The sequence below is a fragment of the Drosophila arizonae genome, chromosome 3, assembly GCF_054131065.1.
Source record: "Drosophila arizonae isolate 15081-1271.41 chromosome 3, UAZ_ARI_1.0, whole genome shotgun sequence".
In the NCBI taxonomy this organism is placed as follows: domain Eukaryota; kingdom Metazoa; phylum Arthropoda; class Insecta; order Diptera; family Drosophilidae; genus Drosophila; species Drosophila arizonae.
Genome location: NC_142923.1, coordinates 21,965,083 through 21,982,072, shown reverse-complemented (window position 1 = coordinate 21,982,072; position 16,990 = coordinate 21,965,083). Strand labels below are relative to the sequence as shown.

The 16,990-nt window shown below is 38.7% G+C and overlaps 1 protein-coding gene across 1 annotated transcript; it reads right to left on the bottom strand.

Moving 5' to 3' along the window:
- Window positions 1-1,201: 1,201 nt before the first annotated feature.
- LOC149269891 (kunitz-type serine protease inhibitor 2) lies at window positions 1,202-1,736 on the bottom strand. Its single transcript, XM_089463345.1, has 2 exons — window positions 1,545-1,736; window positions 1,202-1,484 (listed from the first exon to the last, which is right to left on the bottom strand). Exons 1-2 carry the CDS (start codon window positions 1,621-1,623, stop codon window positions 1,252-1,254), a joined length of 312 nt encoding a protein of 103 aa, XP_089319471.1. The 5' UTR covers window positions 1,624-1,736; the 3' UTR covers window positions 1,202-1,251.
- Window positions 1,737-16,990: the final 15,254 nt, after the last annotated feature.

Here is a 16,990-nt window from a genome sequence, read left to right as displayed (position 1 = left end):
GAGAGTCGCTGCACACAGACCCAGTGTGCGAGCATATCAGATATATTTAAAGAGCGCTTTCGTTTTACGTTTGGAATTGAATGGTGTTGCATTGCTCGCTCGCTGTGTATGCGTCTCGATCACACACACACTCTCCCACGCACTAGCCGAATCCCTCTCAGAGAGTCGCTGCACACAGACACAGTGTGCGAGCATATCAGATATATTTAAAGAGCGCTGCTTGCGCTTGCTAATATTGTTATCCCAGTCGCACTTTCGTTTTGCATTTGGAATTTAATGGTGCTGGTGCTACTCTCGCAGTGCGAGACTCGCACTCACTATCGGTAGGTCAACTAATCAGTGAGAGAGTGTGTGAGAACGATCCACGCAATGCGCTGATATGGTCGCACACTATATGGCTGCCATGCTCGCTCGCTGTGTATGCGTACTCAATCTCACACACACACTCTCCCACGCACTACCTGAATCCCTCTTAGAGATTCGCTGCACACAGACATAGTGTGCGAGCATATCAGATATATTTAAAGAGCGCTGCTTGCGCTTGCTAATATTGTTATCCCACTCGTGCTTTCGTTTTGCATTTGGAATTTCATGGTGCTAGCGCACGATACATACATACGCGCGGTCACGCCTATTTTGTCTCAAGTACTTTTGCTTCTCAGTTCGATACCTATTTAATAGTGTGCAATAATTTCAACGCATCGCTGATTTTAGTAATACTGATTCACCCGTTTTCATATATGAAATGCTACGAGCAACCTTATTAAAGTTTGGAGTTTACTTATTTAGCGCTTCTCAAATGTCATGTCAAAACTTGTCGTGCTGAAAAATGAAATGTTAGCTATTTTGCAGGCAGACTCAGCTGCAGCTACCAAATTACTCGCGCTGTTTGACTTAATGGCCGTTCAGATTGGCAGCAAACAGACGGCAACACAAAGAGCCAGCCATTGATTTAGAGAAGGATGACAGACAGAAAGAGAAAGAGGGAGAGATGCCGTAGAGAAGAGATGGACGACACACATACACAGAGTAAACGTCAAAAGAAAACGCATTACTGGTAGCTCGACGGGGCAAAAGAAGTTTCAACTGAAATTATGCGTTTGCACAAGACATAAAGCGAGCTGTCAAAGTCAACGAGTATTAGGCCATGTTGTACCCTGTAACAGTTTAATTCAGTGGAAAATTTTAGATCGACATTAAGTATGATCAACAAAATTATAATTTTATATACATACAATTAAAAATTGCAAATTATAATTCATTTTTGTAGAACAGATCAAACTTTTCATCTTCTATAGGATCGTGACCGTCCGCATTCTGCACATAGCAGGTCTCCATGCACTCGCTTCTTGTCGCAAAACGATTTGGATTTCCACCGCAGCCACTGTAATAGAAGTGTACACAACGATTGCTTACATAGTCATAGCCGAAAACACGAATTTTAGCATCGCATGGACCAGCATCGGCCATATAAAGGCATTGAGCTGCGTATAAGGAAGAACAATCATATGTTAAATTAACTGATACCAAAATTAAATACGTACGTGCTCTAATGACTGTGTTGAAGGCCGTCATCCCGGTGCTAATAAGCGATAGAAAATAAATTAATTGCATATTATTCATGATGATGCAAATGGAAGACCAAAGAAATTCTAGAAACACCTAGAATAAAATTCAAATACAGTTACTTAAAGTGAATAGTCAAGGCTAAATTGATGTTTGACAATGATTCAGAGCTGATATACCCCGTAAGGATAGCATGGTTAGCTGAGACACATATGTACATATATACTCAGCCAGTTTCTCTCTAAGTCTGCTGGCTGAACTGCACTTTGGAGTAGTCGCAGCATAGCACTTCATCATTTTTATTGCCAAGAGAAGCATCACTTCCTACCCGCTGTTTGCTTCTAAAACCAAAAAGTTATTTTGTCCGTCTATTTTCTTCTCTTTTTTTTTTGCGAATTTGACTAACGATTTGATGACGTTGATGGGGCTTTGAAATGCATAAAATAAAATGCATGATATTGAGAGAGAAGTTGTCGCCGCATATTTCACGCCAAAGTGCAGCGCGCTTTAAGTTCGAGCAGCGGAAGTGGATGTGGCTGTGGCAGCAACGGAAACGGATATAAGACGCCATAATGTAAATGGCAAACACTCAAGTTTTGCCAACGATTCGTATCTTGCTTTAAGTGTCTGGCTTAAAAAATCGATTTAATTTAATTTGTAAAGCGATTTTCACTTAAAATGTGATTACGCAAATTTTCAATTTGAAAACGATAACGAAAATTTGCAGCGTAGCTGAAGAAGGGTCGGGGCTGGCTAGGGCGTAGAGCCTGCTCTCTCTTCCCCCATTTCCATATTCCCTTTCCAGCTAAACCAATTGGCATGCGTTGTCGCCCCAAAGACTTCCGCTGTTTTCTTTGCAATTGTTGTACATGCGTTGCGTGCTGAGCGTCTCTGTGTCCCGCGGGTATTTCCGCGTCAAATTCTCAAGAAGCATAATTATATATGTTATATGCACAAAGGGAGAGCGTAATCAATTTGGTGTGCAACAAGCAAATCGAGGCTACTGGCAATGTAGCTATTTTCGTCATGGTATGTGGGGGTGTAATACTCTCTTATTATCTGCTAGACCCATATGACACTAGTAATAAAAAAATATAATTCGAATTATATTAAAAGAAGTAAGCGTTCATTAGACTAGACGTTAGTTGGGTTTTGTGTGGCTTTAAAAAAAAAAAAAAAAAAAAAAAAAAAAAAAAAAAAAAATTGTATTTAGGTCTTATGTGCATCATATATTCAGAAAATATTATACAATTACTACAATTTCTAAAGTTATGTTGTATAACCTATTTAAAAAAAATATGTATATTTTAAAATATTTCTCAGATAAATAAATATAAATATATTTACAAAATGCCATTTTGTTATTCACAATTTTTATACCCTGAACCCATTTTCAATGGGAAATCAGGGTATAATGGTTTTGTTGAAATGTATGTAACAGGCAGAAGGAGGCGTGGCAGACCCCACAAAGTATATATATTCTTGATCAGGGTGACGAGCTGAGTTGATTTGGCCCTGTCCGTCTGTCTGTCTGTCCGTCTGTCCGTCTGTCCGTCTGTCCGTCCGTCCGTCTGTCCGTCTGTCCGTCTGTCCGTCTGTCCGTATGTTTGAACGCGTCGATTTCCGAAGATATAAGAGCTAGAGACTTCAAATTTTTTGTAAAATGTTCGTAATTACAGCGCGGATATCGAGTTTATCATTAAAAATCGATAACTCATCCCAATCTTTTTTTATCGATAAAAAACCTTATCGAAAACCAGTTATAAAATTATATCTTCTACACCTTTATTGCTAGAGTCTCCAAATTTTTAATGTATGCTTACATGCAATTTATACAATTTCGGTTTTTGTTAAAATTTACCCCCCACCCTTAAATTCACCCCCTCACCCTCACTTTTGTAAAAAGCGTATTTCAAATACTAGAGACTTGTGCTTTGGCAATTACATGCATATCCATGTTATAATCATAATCTGAAAGTTTCATGAAGATCGTACGTGCATAAAAAAAGTTATTAATCAATAAGTTCTCATAGTAAGCGCACACTGCAGCCCATGCGTGTTTATGCTTGGGTGCTTGTGTGTGTATGTGTTTGTGTATGTGTGTGTATGTGTTTGTGTATGTGTATGTGTATGTGAGTGTGTGTATGCGTTTGTGTCTGTATGCGTGTGTGTGTATGTATGCCTGTGTGTGCGTACGTGTTTGTGAAAGACGCGAAAAATGATTGAAATAGCTAACACTCCAAGGGTTCAGGGGATCTCGTAGTCGAGCAGTCTCGACTAGAGCTTTCTTACTTGTTATTTTATATGGCTTTAGATTTATTTAATACAAACAGTTGAAACTCTCCAGAAAATGATTTCAATTCATACCTATTTTCTGTGCAAATAGAGTTCATGTTACCCTATTTGGCAGTTACTATTGCCATAACAGCATCCTTCGAAATTCCAATAAAAATCAACAGCAAATCCGCAAAAACCAGAAAACAGTTAACATTTATCGACAACCGCTGAGCAATATTTGCGCCACGTTGCCTGGCCCAAAGGGCCTTCAACCGACACTTAATTAAGTTTCACTTGCTGCAACATTTGCCAGTCACTAAAACCCAATGCACAGCAGCCGCTTATGATGCTGCTCTCTCTCTCTCTCTCTCTCTCTCTCTCTCTCTCTCTCTCTCTGTCTCTGTCTCTCTGACGTTAGTTGCCCACAGCAAAGCTCTGCAGCGACCGCTAATGCGGTTTAGTTGTGCTCCCGCTTCGCTCCCTATCGCCAGCTGCAGCCGTATCGCAACTAAAGCAATTGCATTTGGCACCACACAAAATGTAACGCAAATTTTGACAGACGCTGATTTCAGTTCGTTGATTATCGTTGACCACTGCACCTGAACAGGTGGGGAGCGAAAGGCAAGGCCTCCAACAGAGAACAGCCAACAGTGACTGCAAATTGTTACAAATTTGGGCAGCAGGAATGTATTTTTCTCTTCTTTTTTTTTTTGTTAAATTTAAATAAATTTGCAATGGCTGGCAAGAGTTGGCAGTTGCCATTGTTGTTGTATTTTTTTGGCTAAAGCGGAAATCTACCCTCATCAAGTTCCATTAGATTGTCAAAGCTCAGACTCGACGTTGGCGTCGGCTCAACCGTGCGCAAAAGTGTCAAAATGTTTAACATATGCCCACACGAGACATGGGCAGGGCTCTATTTATTGTAGTTGTTGTTGTTGCTGTTGTTTGCACTGACATTGCTGATAACAATGACAATAACAAGCAGCCGACGCCCTGTGGGGCCATGTGTGAAGTAGTTTGCTAGGGGCCGCCCCCAGCACTGATTGGGCATGGCTGCTGATACCTCTCTGCGATGCCTGGGCCCCTGGAGCTGCTGCGTTTGTTGACCTGGTTGTTGAACACAAACCAACAACCGTGCTCTAGTGTTAGATAACGCCACAAAATGTGACGACATTTGAGCAGAAGCTTCACGTTCAAAATGTGCAGGCTTTATATTTGTATATATTTGTATACCTCACATAGTGTTAAAAAAAATATATAGCTACAATATTTATAAAAAATATATCTTAAAAACTTAAAGCCCCTTAGGAGAGATTTTTCCAAATTATGCGCCTCTTTTAAAAATTAGAATTCATCAAAAAATATTTTATAATAGAAGATTTCAATTAAAGAAGCAAATCTTGAATATTGCATTAAATAATAATATTAATGTATATATAAATATTTAGAATTTAGTATTTTATTTTAGGCTGCTAGCCTTATGGCATGATTAATTATATAATTAAGCGATACATAATATTAATGTAAACTGATTTTACAGTATTTTCATTGTATTGTATTAGAATAAAATATCCCAACCTTATCATAAAATAAAATGTTCTTTTTAAGTTATTAAATTTCATAATTGAATTCATTCATTCATTTATTCTGGAGTAAGAGAAAGAAATTTTGATTATATTCGTCTGCAAGGCAAAGAAATCTCATTTCCTAAAGTTTATTTCTTATGCATTTCTGTCGACTCGAAATTTTTCTGGCTCAGCTGAAACGCTTTTTCTTGCCACTATTTTTTGGCTGATTATAAAAAGCCGCCTAGGAGTATGCACTGCGCTAATTACCAGCCGACTAGCTCAAGCCGCTGACTTGATGGGGCTCGTACCAAAGGAAGTTTCCAAATATTTTCATTAGCTGGCGCCGCAGTTTTCTGGTATTTCCTGCGTGTCCCGCGCAAACACCGCCCGGCCATTAAATGCTTTAAGCTACATAAAATGTGAGTTTGGCTTAGGCCTCTTAACGTCTCCTCTTAGCCAATGTTCAACTGAATTTAAACGAGCGAGTTAACAAGCAAAAATTTGATTTATTGCTAGGCGAAAACTTTGCGCCTCGACTTTGGCGCACACTTTGCGCTTGTGTGTGGGCGTATGGGCGTGTCAGGGATAAAACGTCTATCAGCTGCCAGTTGAGCACTCGCCCACAGCACTCTCCTCCTCCTCCCCCTTCTCCTGCTGACTGCACTTGTCTGGGCCATATGCAAAAGACGCCCACGAAACTTTAATGAGCTGACATTGAGGCGCCTTCGTGCGCCATTTGGGCGCCGAAAAGTTTGCGTTGTTGCTTTAATTGCTTTGCGTGCCAAGCGAAAATGTTCCACAGTGGTAGTTGGGAGTGTCTGGAGTTTCCCGTTTTCAGCCTTTTTTATGTGCATTTTTATGGCACACGAGCAAACAATTTTGCTACACAAATTCCATAAAAAAAAATTGAGTATTCCTTTTGGGATAGGTCAGTGCTAACGGCCTTTAAATGCAGTTGAGGGAATTCCATTTTGTGTTGCCTACTTTTAAGCGTCGCCAGCGGAGTAAGCAGTGCAAAAGCTGCACTTGAACACGCGCAGAATTTATAGCAAGCAGTGCATGAGCAATTAGCTCAATTAAAGTTTGTTTCTAATAATATAGAATATAGAATATAAAGTATAAAATGTAAAATATATCTATAAAAAAATAATAATAATAAAAATAAAAAATAAAAAAATAAAAAATTAAATAACAAAATATAAAATATAGAATGTGAAACTTGAAATATGAATATGAAATATAAATATATATTAAAGATAACAGATAACAGATAAAAGATAAAATATATAAAATAAAAATATAAAATAAGAAAGAAAAAAGATAAAAGATATAAGATAAAATATAAAATATAATATATAATATATAGAAGAGTATATGGGATATTTGAATTTTATGGCTAGCTTTAGATTGAATTCAGACTCAATGTTCGTTTTTTGTTTTTTTAACGGAAATATTTTGTGTTGCCTGGATGTAATTTATGTCCTGCGTATTATTAGCTCATATTTATGCTGCAAATTATCTGAGGCTCCACATATAGTATAAACTGCTGTTAATTTCCATTACAAAGTGAAAGGCTGGAAGGTCTGAGAGCTGGGAGCTGAGAGCGTTTGCCCAAGTGGATTTCGTACATAAGCGTATCAATATGCAAAAGAGGTTTGGCCCAGGACTTGCCACTAAGTGAATGTGAAGACACGGCAGCCAGAAGCCCACAGGACACAAGTGGCTAAACGTGACGAGCATACATTAGCACAGCTCGACATACATACATAAATACATGCAGATATGTATGTGTTTTTGTGTATTTGTGTACCTACAGCTCAGCTGAATCTCCCCTCGTACCGCAATAAATGCAAAAAATATGCATAAAGTGCAAAAAAAAAAAAAAAACATGGCATAGAAAAACGCGTTCAAGTGTCGGTTGGAAAAAAAGTAAAGAAAAGAAAGGAGAACAAGTGCGAGCGCCAGCAAAAAACATGCCAAAAAGTGAACACGAAAAATATTCAATCAGACAAGTTGGACAGCAGCGGCGGGGGCTGAACACTGAGAAAAGATGCGTGCGAAAAATGTGAAAATACGAAATTGTGAAAATGTGTCGAGCCCAGTCGAGGCCAATTTTCTAGCAGATGTATGAAAAATCAGAAAAATCAGTGATGCCTAGAATATGGCCAACTAAGCAATTCTCTATTGCGAGCACTTGTCAGCTAGATAAGATGAAGGGAAAGTAGAAAAAAAAAAAACTGAAGAAGAGGAATGAATGAATGACTTAATAAGAAAACGAAATTGCAATAGGTAGCTACTCCTAGCTTATGTATGTGTGCATGTTTCTTCAGATAAATCTGAATAAAATTCAAAAAGCTTTGTCTATAATTAACAATAATAATATATTATAAGTATACCGCATTCATGAATTTATTTTAATTATTTAATTATCTAATATATTTGCCAAGTCTCTCTTCTATAATACAAGAGCTGATTAATATGCGTCTGACTTCTGCCTGAAGTCCATTTGGTATCCAAGCAAATGACGGGCCATAAATTGTGGCGCTAAAGAGCTATCGACAGACACGCAAATGGCGGCGAGCCAAGCCAATATTTAATTAGAAAGATAAAAATAAAATGGGGCGTGGTCGCGGCGAAGACAAACAAATTAAGTTTGACTTGAGAATTGGTTCATGGCCAACAATATTTTCGCTTATGGCAGCTGCCAAGACGAAGCTTGGCCAGCTCTTCAAATGCAATAAGGCCTTTGCGTCTAACCTGGCCAAAAGTCAATTTACAAAGAAGCGAAAGGACTTGGCTTTTTTCTATCGGATTTTTCTTATATTTTTTAATGCATATATTAATCCAACGCTTATTTCGTTTGACTGAAGCTAAGAGCCAGCTGGCAAAGGGTGAGAGGGAGACAGGGAGAGAGAGAGGAACTGGAGGGAGTGAGCGAAAACCTTTGGCAAAATCCATTTGTTGTTAAAAAATTCAATTTATATTCGATTACGCGACGATGTCTAAGTAGAAGTCGGCAAAATCTGAAGCACATTTTTTTCTTACAATTTTGTATTTTTATTTTTATTTATATATATTTTTTTTTCAGCTTGCTTCGATTGAAAATGCGCCGTCATGCGTTAAAATTGCAATTTTTTCTATGTTAGCCCGCTCAAAGCAAATGCAGAGGCAGCCTTCAAGATGGCAGAAGGAAAAAAGAGAAAAAGAAGAGAGAGAGAGAGAGAAAAAATTGTTAAGCAAATTGATAAATGAAAGAGGCGAGGCAAGGCTGCTTACATATACCCTCTTATAGCCCCTACCATAGCCCCATGTACCCTGTACCCTACTCTAATTGTAAAATGTGGCTGCTGTCGAGTGTTGGCACTAGGCGAACGAACATAACAATCATAGTCAATTGTAGCTAGTTAAATATTCATGGTACTCGTTGTGTGTGTCTGTTTGCCAGGGCGAGAAATAAAATAGCAAAAACAGAACCCAACAAACACACACACACACATATACTATAGCAAAAATGACACCCGGACACGGAAGCGAGTCCGCTGATTGCCCGATTGGCCCCACATGCCGTGTGAATATAGAAGAGACATCGAGAATGCCCATCGAGAGGCGACGCCTCTCTGCTGTATGTATATTGGAAAACGATTTTGAGTCGCTCTGCTACAAACAAAACGTAAACGGAAATCGTAACCGAAACCAAGGCAAACATAGAGATGCGCGTATAGAAATAGCAAAACAAAGACGCCAATTGCGAATTTCATTGCAAATGAAACGAAAAACGTTTTATTTTGATTTTCTGCACGCGTTCGAAACATTTCGACATGAATCAGTGTTGGATGGGGGAGGGGGGGGGGGGGTTAGCTAAGCAGCAGCAGAGGTGGGTGTGGTGTATGGAATAGCAGGGATGGCACTTCAAAGGCAAATGTTTGCCTCTTTTTAACCGTAGACAAATGCATACATGCACACATACATACGTATATACCCTGTGGCTGAGTGAGAGCCAAATGAGTTGACCGGGCCAGGCAGTTGCTTAGGGCGAGTAGATTTTTTGTAGTAGTAATGTGCACATTAATATACCCTCTAATACAAATTAATCACGGCATTTGAGCTTGAGTGGGAGAGATGTATAAGGAAGTATGTGTTTTTCCTTTTTCAATAATTCTAATTCTTATTTCATTTGCAATCTGTCTTTTAGCTTCTACAATACTAACTTCTCTCAAATACAGGGCATTTCACAGTCGCCCATTCTCAATGAAAATCAAGCAAACAAGAAGTAAGAAAATATTCTATTTTCATTTAGCCATGCAATAGGGATTTTCATCGACTTCCTTTTTTGCATTTTACTTGGCCAATTTGCGTGGAGTTGAGACAAAAAGTGAGCGACACACACGAATGAAGACGGCAGAGTGAAGTCATTTGGGCCATGGCTAAGGGGGCTCGATGGGAGGCGCCACATGTGGCGAGACAGCCAGTCCTGCCACATGGCAGGCGCTGCTCATTATGCGGATACAAAAAAAAAAATAAAATAAAAAAAAAAAAGGGAACCACTGCCCAAACATTGGGAAAAGTTGTGCAAATACTTTAAGCGTTAATAAAGAGAGTTAATTGAGCAAGTTAAAGGCAAAAAAAAAACAAAAGAATTTAGAAATGGATTTAATATAGACATATGAGATTTTTTAGTTCTAATTGAAAATGTATGTCTATCTATTGTTTAATATTTTATTTATATAAAACATAACATAACTATATATTAATATTTCTAGTTGCATATTTCAATATTTTATACATCAATTTATGCAATGCTATTATATATATTACTAAAATATAATTTGAAGATCATATCGGAAAAACGATCATTATTTTATTTGTATTTTTTTATTTTTTTTTTATTATTTTTTTTTTCCGTCAAGAAATACAAAACTTTTAGCCAAAAATTCTTAAATATATAAATAAATTTATTTTTATGTTATTTCTTTTTTATTTAAAATTAAAATCTTAAAATAAATATTTCGAATTCACTTTTATTTATTATCTATCGTCTTTAATATATTATTTATTATATTTTATATATTGTATATTATATAAAATATATTGTATTATTATTAGCTCTATTCGAGAGAAGGTAAAAATTTAAATTTGCATGGTTAAAAAATTATTTGAGAACAAAATTATTTGTTCTAATAGAATTTATTATTTACACATTCAAATAATTTTTTTGTTAGTATATTTTCTGCAAAAATCAAGAATATCTAGTTTGTTAAATTTTAAAATTTAAATACAATTTAAATTTAGCTAATAAAAATTTCTCTCCTCCCAAAGTAGCATTTCTCCATTCCTATAGAAAAGCTAGCTAAAATATTTTCTGAACGAAATGGAAATCTATACCAAAAATATTGACTTTTTGTCTGCTGCATTCGCTTAAATCAAGATCTTCCGGCTGGATAACAAATGAAAACAGCTGTTCCCACACACAAAAGAGCAACTTCCCACGCTCGGCATGCTATGCAAAGACAATTGGCAGCAGTTCCTTGCACTTCCCTACCACAAACGGAAGGTGGGCAGAAGCAGAAGCAGGAGCAGGCGCAGGAGCAGGAGTGGGGCCAGAGACAGTTGCCAATGCCGATTTATGTCGTTCGCCTCGTTGCAGTTAAAATGCTTTTCATGTAAACTGCTCAAGAACTTTGCTCAAGCGGACAAATAACTCAGCAGAGAGAATGTTACAGAGGCAGGCTGGGCAAGGGGAGGGGAGTGAGGGAGTGGGGAGTATATACGTCCAGAGGTTCTTAGGAAACAAGTCGAAAAATATCAACTGCTGTGTATCAACTTATGTAAATTGTAATGTGAAGGACAGCTGTAAGAACTTTGTAGCTCACTCACTCTCTCGATTTCTCTCTCTCTCTCTCTCTCTCTCTCTGTCTTTCTCTAGCATAGTTGGCGCGTCTGGTGCCTTAGTTGTCCTTAAGGAAATGTTTGCTTCTGCTGAAATGAGCAAAAATAATTGCAAATCGTAAAAAGAGAGAGAAAAAAATGTTTGTTGAGGCTGTCGTCGCTATTCACAACTTCAGCTCACGATTCCCAGTTCGCAGTGCTCATGTGTGCTGCCAGACGATGTCAGGCGGAGACAGAGACAGACAGACAGGCAGTGAGAGAGAGAGAGCGAGTGAACGAGAGGGGGCGACAGTCAGACAAACACGGACGGAAACGGAAATATGCAATGAAGCAGAAGTTGGCAGGAAATTGTTAAGACGCCGCGCCTCCGCTTGCTCGGCCTCAGCTCACTCTAACCCTCTCGCTGTCTCTCTCTCTCTCTCTCTCTCTCTCTCTCTCTCTGTCTCTTGCTGTCTCCCTGTTGCGCTGTTCTATTTTTACAGCTTTATTTTATTTTTGCATCATCGAAAGGGTTTCCCTACCAAAAATAAAAACAACGAGACCAAAAAAAAAAGCAGCATTCCTTTTGGCCCGTTTTATGTTCTTAGACGAATTGAAAAGCCACATGCAAATAAAATTTGCCTGTTTTTTAGTGTGTTGTCCTTTGAACCCACCGCACCCGCAGCACCCTCAGTACCCGCAGCACCCTCTACGCTTTGTGTCTGCCATACATTGCTGCCCTTTCGCTCTGTTTTGTGGTTTTTATATTTCAATCGAGTCGAGCCTCTCTACTCGATGCTTAAAGTATTTGCAGTTCTTCTTTTCCGTTTCCTTTGTGGCATTTCCTTTTTTTTTTTTGTGTTTTTTTTTTCTTCGTGAGATTTCTATAAAATTTATAAGCTACGTAAATGATGATGTATTGTTGCAGTTGTACCCAAGGGTGGACGATAGCTCGGCAGGATGTACGAATAATGGACTAGCGTGTTTAAATAAAATGTTCAATAAGCTGGCAAAGAAAACGAGTGGAATCATATGTAAGGGTTGATATTGAAGCATTACTAGCAACAAAGAAGTTAAGGTAAACCATTCATTGCACTTTATGTAGGGCTTGAGGTGGGCAATACGATACAATGGCCTGCAAGATGGTAAAGTATAAACAAATAAAAAGCAATTGACTTTTGTGTTTAGCATGATAAATACAGGTAAAAACTAATTGGATGCATAGGGTTGTCCATATTCGACGGATTCAGCTGGCAACCCTAATGGACAAACGGACAGATACGGGTATAATGCGACGATAAGAAATCTGCTTAAAACAAATGAAATTATTATTATCGTCAAAATAAATACAATATTGTGTCTTGGATAAAAAAAGAAAAAAAAAAAAAATAAATAAATAAAAAATAAAATCTAGGTTCTTCTAGATTGGAACCATCTTATTAGAAAACCCTGAAGTATATGTGCATAGCTAGGAATATTTCATAATTTATCATAAACTTAATATATGTATTTCCCATACATAAACTAAATCATTTCCATTACCCCAAATTCTTTGATTTTATTTACCCTATAAATATGGCTATAATATTAGCTGTGCAGCCAGTTGTCAGGCAATGAAATGCCAAAGAGTCTCAGCAATAAAAATTTGCATAATTTTCACAACTGTCGGCATAAATTGGACAAGCGCAAAAAAATAAACTTTACATGAAATGTGAAAAGTTTTGCCAAAGCGTTGCCAAAAAATGAAAAAATGAAAATGAAAAAAAATGAAAGCCAAAACAAAAGAAGGGAAAGAAATGGAAACTTCTCGCATAAAGTCAACAATAAAATGTGCCAATTGCAATTATGTGTTTGGTACAGTAAACGTAATTAGCCTACAGTGTTGCCTGCCTGAGACGCACCCATAAAATGTGTAATTAATGCGTGAAGTTGCGTCAACTCTCGCAATTTGTTGGCCATTTAATTGTAGGCGGGGCAATTTAATTTGCCTAAAAGGTAGCCAGGTGGCTGCTCTCACGTTAGCCAGGCCACACTGTGGCTGATTGAATAATATCCCCCAACGAGCCGCTTCTAATGGCCGCAGGCGATAACGGGAAGGGGAACGGGAACAGGAACGGGAACAGGAATAAAATTGCATTGTGCACAATATTATAAAAAATTATTTGCCATTTGGCGAAATGCACTTGAATCGTGTCGACAGCGAGGGGCGTGGCAGTTGCACATGCACATGCACTTGCACACACGTGCACGAGTTTTAGGGTATTTGTGTCTGCACGCGATCCGTGCGGCGTCTGTCGCCCAAAAAGTGGCTAAAAACGTGACGAGCATGGCCAAATGCTGAAAAGTTGCGGCTGACAACCGGGCAACCCTAACGATTGTCGTACTGTCTCGCTCTACACGTGCCATCTCCCTCCCTCCCTCTGACTGTCTCATTGCACACCTGAAGTTCCAGTTGCTTGCACTTTTCTTGATGTCCTTCGGCGAGCCGCGTGAAATTGAAAAATCGTTTGCCCTTAAAGCAGCACCGACGGCAACAGCAGCAGCAGCAGAAGCTGCAGCAGAGCTCTGCTGCTTAAGTAGCTGCAACTGGTCCGACTTGCCGTCATAGAGAGCATTAGCATCAGGTTACATGCAGAGCATTTCACACGTCATTTGATGTGAGACGGCGACAGCATGCAACATGTGGAGTCTGCTAGGGGGGCGGAAGGTGGATTGCCATAAAAGTGATTTATAGCAACTGACAGCAGTTGGAATCTGAGAGAGAAAAGCGAAAATGTTCAGGTATGCGTAACTAATTGAGTTTGGAGATACATCGGTTGCTTGACTGAGTGGTTTATTCAATAATACCGGAAGTATATTTATATTTATATTTTTCAGCAACTTTGTCCAATTTTTACAAGTTTTTATTAAACAACTAAAATGTTAATATGAATAATATGTTTGCATTAAATACGTATCCAGGCACATTTACAATATTTGTAAATTGAATCACATATACCATATGTAATAATTAATCTGTAAATGCTTGATTTTAAATGATTTGAAATAATGAAATTAATATAAGCGAGGACCTTTGTAAAGCGCAGGAGTTGGAGTTGGAGCTGTGAGAGCGGAAGTAAGCTCTCCCTCTCATGATGCTCTCACTGTCCCGACTCCCTATTGCATTTAGTCTGAACCAACTATTAAAAAAAAATAAATAAAATTAAAAAAAAGGAAATATTCAAATAATTAAAAAAAAAAAAAGAAAATAAAATTTTTTTATTTCTCTAATTTATGAGTTTCTGTAATTCCTGAATTATTTAATAAATTAATTGAAGTACTTTGAATATTAAAAAAAAAAAGATATATATTTAAAAAAAATAATAATCCTGTTTTATATACTATTAAATTTATAATTGTATATTGCCTTTCTAAATTTAAAATTGAATATTTGAAGTTTTTAAAAATATTTTAAATATTTTAATTTACTTGAGTTTTATTTTCATTTTATATCTTAAAAATGATTTCACATTTAAATTTTCTTTTCTTTTTTTTCAAATTTATCATACTCCGAAAGACTGCTTTACATAAACCTGCTAAGCAAATAATGCAGTTTGCGAGACATACCTTAGCTAATTCACAAACCAGCTAGAAAACTTCAGAGCTTAAAAGCTACAAGTTATATTCATAATATTGTATATAATGTCAATTGTTGCACTGCTTTGTGCATAAAGCAGTTATCATACATCATCATCATGACTGAAGTGGTCAAGTGCTTGTACTGCCACCACATTAGATGTGGTGAATCAGGTCACAAGATGAAAGACTGCAAAAAACCACCAAAATGCTGCATTTGCACGGATGCGGGGCGTACTTCTGTCGATCACATGCCGGGATCGCAGAAATGCCCAAGCACACGACAAACTACAGCAAAATGTTGAAAATTCTCCAAGGTAATCTACACCGGAGCAAAACGGCAGATGCACTTTTGACACAGATAGTAGCAGAACATGCTATAGATGTAGTGATCATCAGTGAGCAATATAAGCGAAAAGAGAACGGAGTTTGGTTAGAGGACGACACCAAGACTGCGGCCATATGGATCCCCAGTAGTAGTGGACAACAGCCACTAGAAAGCAAGATGGGAAACTGCTACGTCTACGCACGCTTCAGAGAAGTCGCAGTAGTCAGTTGCTACCTAACCCCTAGCGATGACATAAGCACCTTCCAGAATAAACTCGATGCAATCGAGGATCTCCTCGTGGATCGACGGCAGCCCTTCATTGTGGCAGGCGATCTGAATGCACGAGCAGTGGACTGGGGAATGTCGTCTACTAACTCTAGAGGACGAAAAATTATGGATATGGCCGCTAGGTCCGGGTTAGTGGTAGCAAACCGCGGAAGCAGACCTACCTTCCATAGGCCGGGATGTGAAGGCACAATACCTGACGTAACCTTTGGATCCGAACACATCGTAGATCGGATAAAGGACTGGAAGATACTCGATGACTTCACGGGAAGTGATCACGAGTATATATCATATGACTTCCAAAATACCAGTCAGCAAAACCACCCATCATACTCAAGAAAGACTTCTCATAGATGGGACATAAGTAAGGTGGATACAGGCAAACTATTAGCTGAATTAGATAGGCGAGAACGACAGTTCGACGGCACATTGACGTCGAAGCAAGTGGTCGAAAGAAGCCTAACCGCTATGGAAAGAGCGTGTAACGTATCGATGCCAAAAACGCACAGCAAACACGGAGGTAGACGACAGGCGTACTGGTGGAACCACGATATTGCAGAAAAAAGGAAAGTATGCATACAATGTAGAAGAAGGCTAACAAGGGCACGACGCTCTGGAAATTTCACGACGGAAGCGTTAGCAGCCAAGAGTGCGAGAAAAGAACTGTCGATTGCTATCACACGCAGTAAGCATGACAAGTGGAAAGAGCTCTGCAAAGATATAAATAAAGACCCTTGGGGACTTGGCTACAAGATAGTCATGAAAAAGCTGAGAAACTACGGAGCAGTGCCAAACGTGGATGATGACACGATGGATCACATAGTGGAAACACTATTTCCAGCACACATCCACGAGGCGCATGAGCGAGCACCCGTAGAGCTCGATGGTTCAGTCCCAGATTTCACCGAGGAAGAACTCAACATTGCAGCTCTCTCCCTGAAGAACAAGAAAGCGCCGGGACCAGATAATATACCGGCAGAAATACTGAAGGTGATAGCATCAGGACGTCCCACTTTTCTACTTAGGATGTATAACGCATGTCTAAAAGAAAGGATATTCCCAGAAGCGTGGAAAGAACAAAGACTGGTGCTCATTAGCAAAGGCAAAGGCGATCCCAATACACCCTCGGCTTATCGCCCATTGTGTATGTTAAACACAGCTGGGAAGCTTTTAGAAAAGCTCATAAGACCTAGACTACTCGCAGCAGTAGAGGCTGCTGGAGGACTTAGCCCTAGGCAACATGGGTTCAGAGCTGGAAAATCCACAATGGGAGCTATCGATGAAGTGGTTCAGGCAGCCAGAGCTACGCAAAGAGGAAATGCATACTCGCGCCCAGTTGTTCTGTTAGCAACGCTGGACGTTAAAAACGCCTTTAATAGTGTAAGGTGGACTGATATGCTTACTTCCTTGGAACACCGCTTCCAGATACCGGAGTACCTCATGAATATGATCAGGAGCTATTTGCAGGATCGAATACTCCTGTACT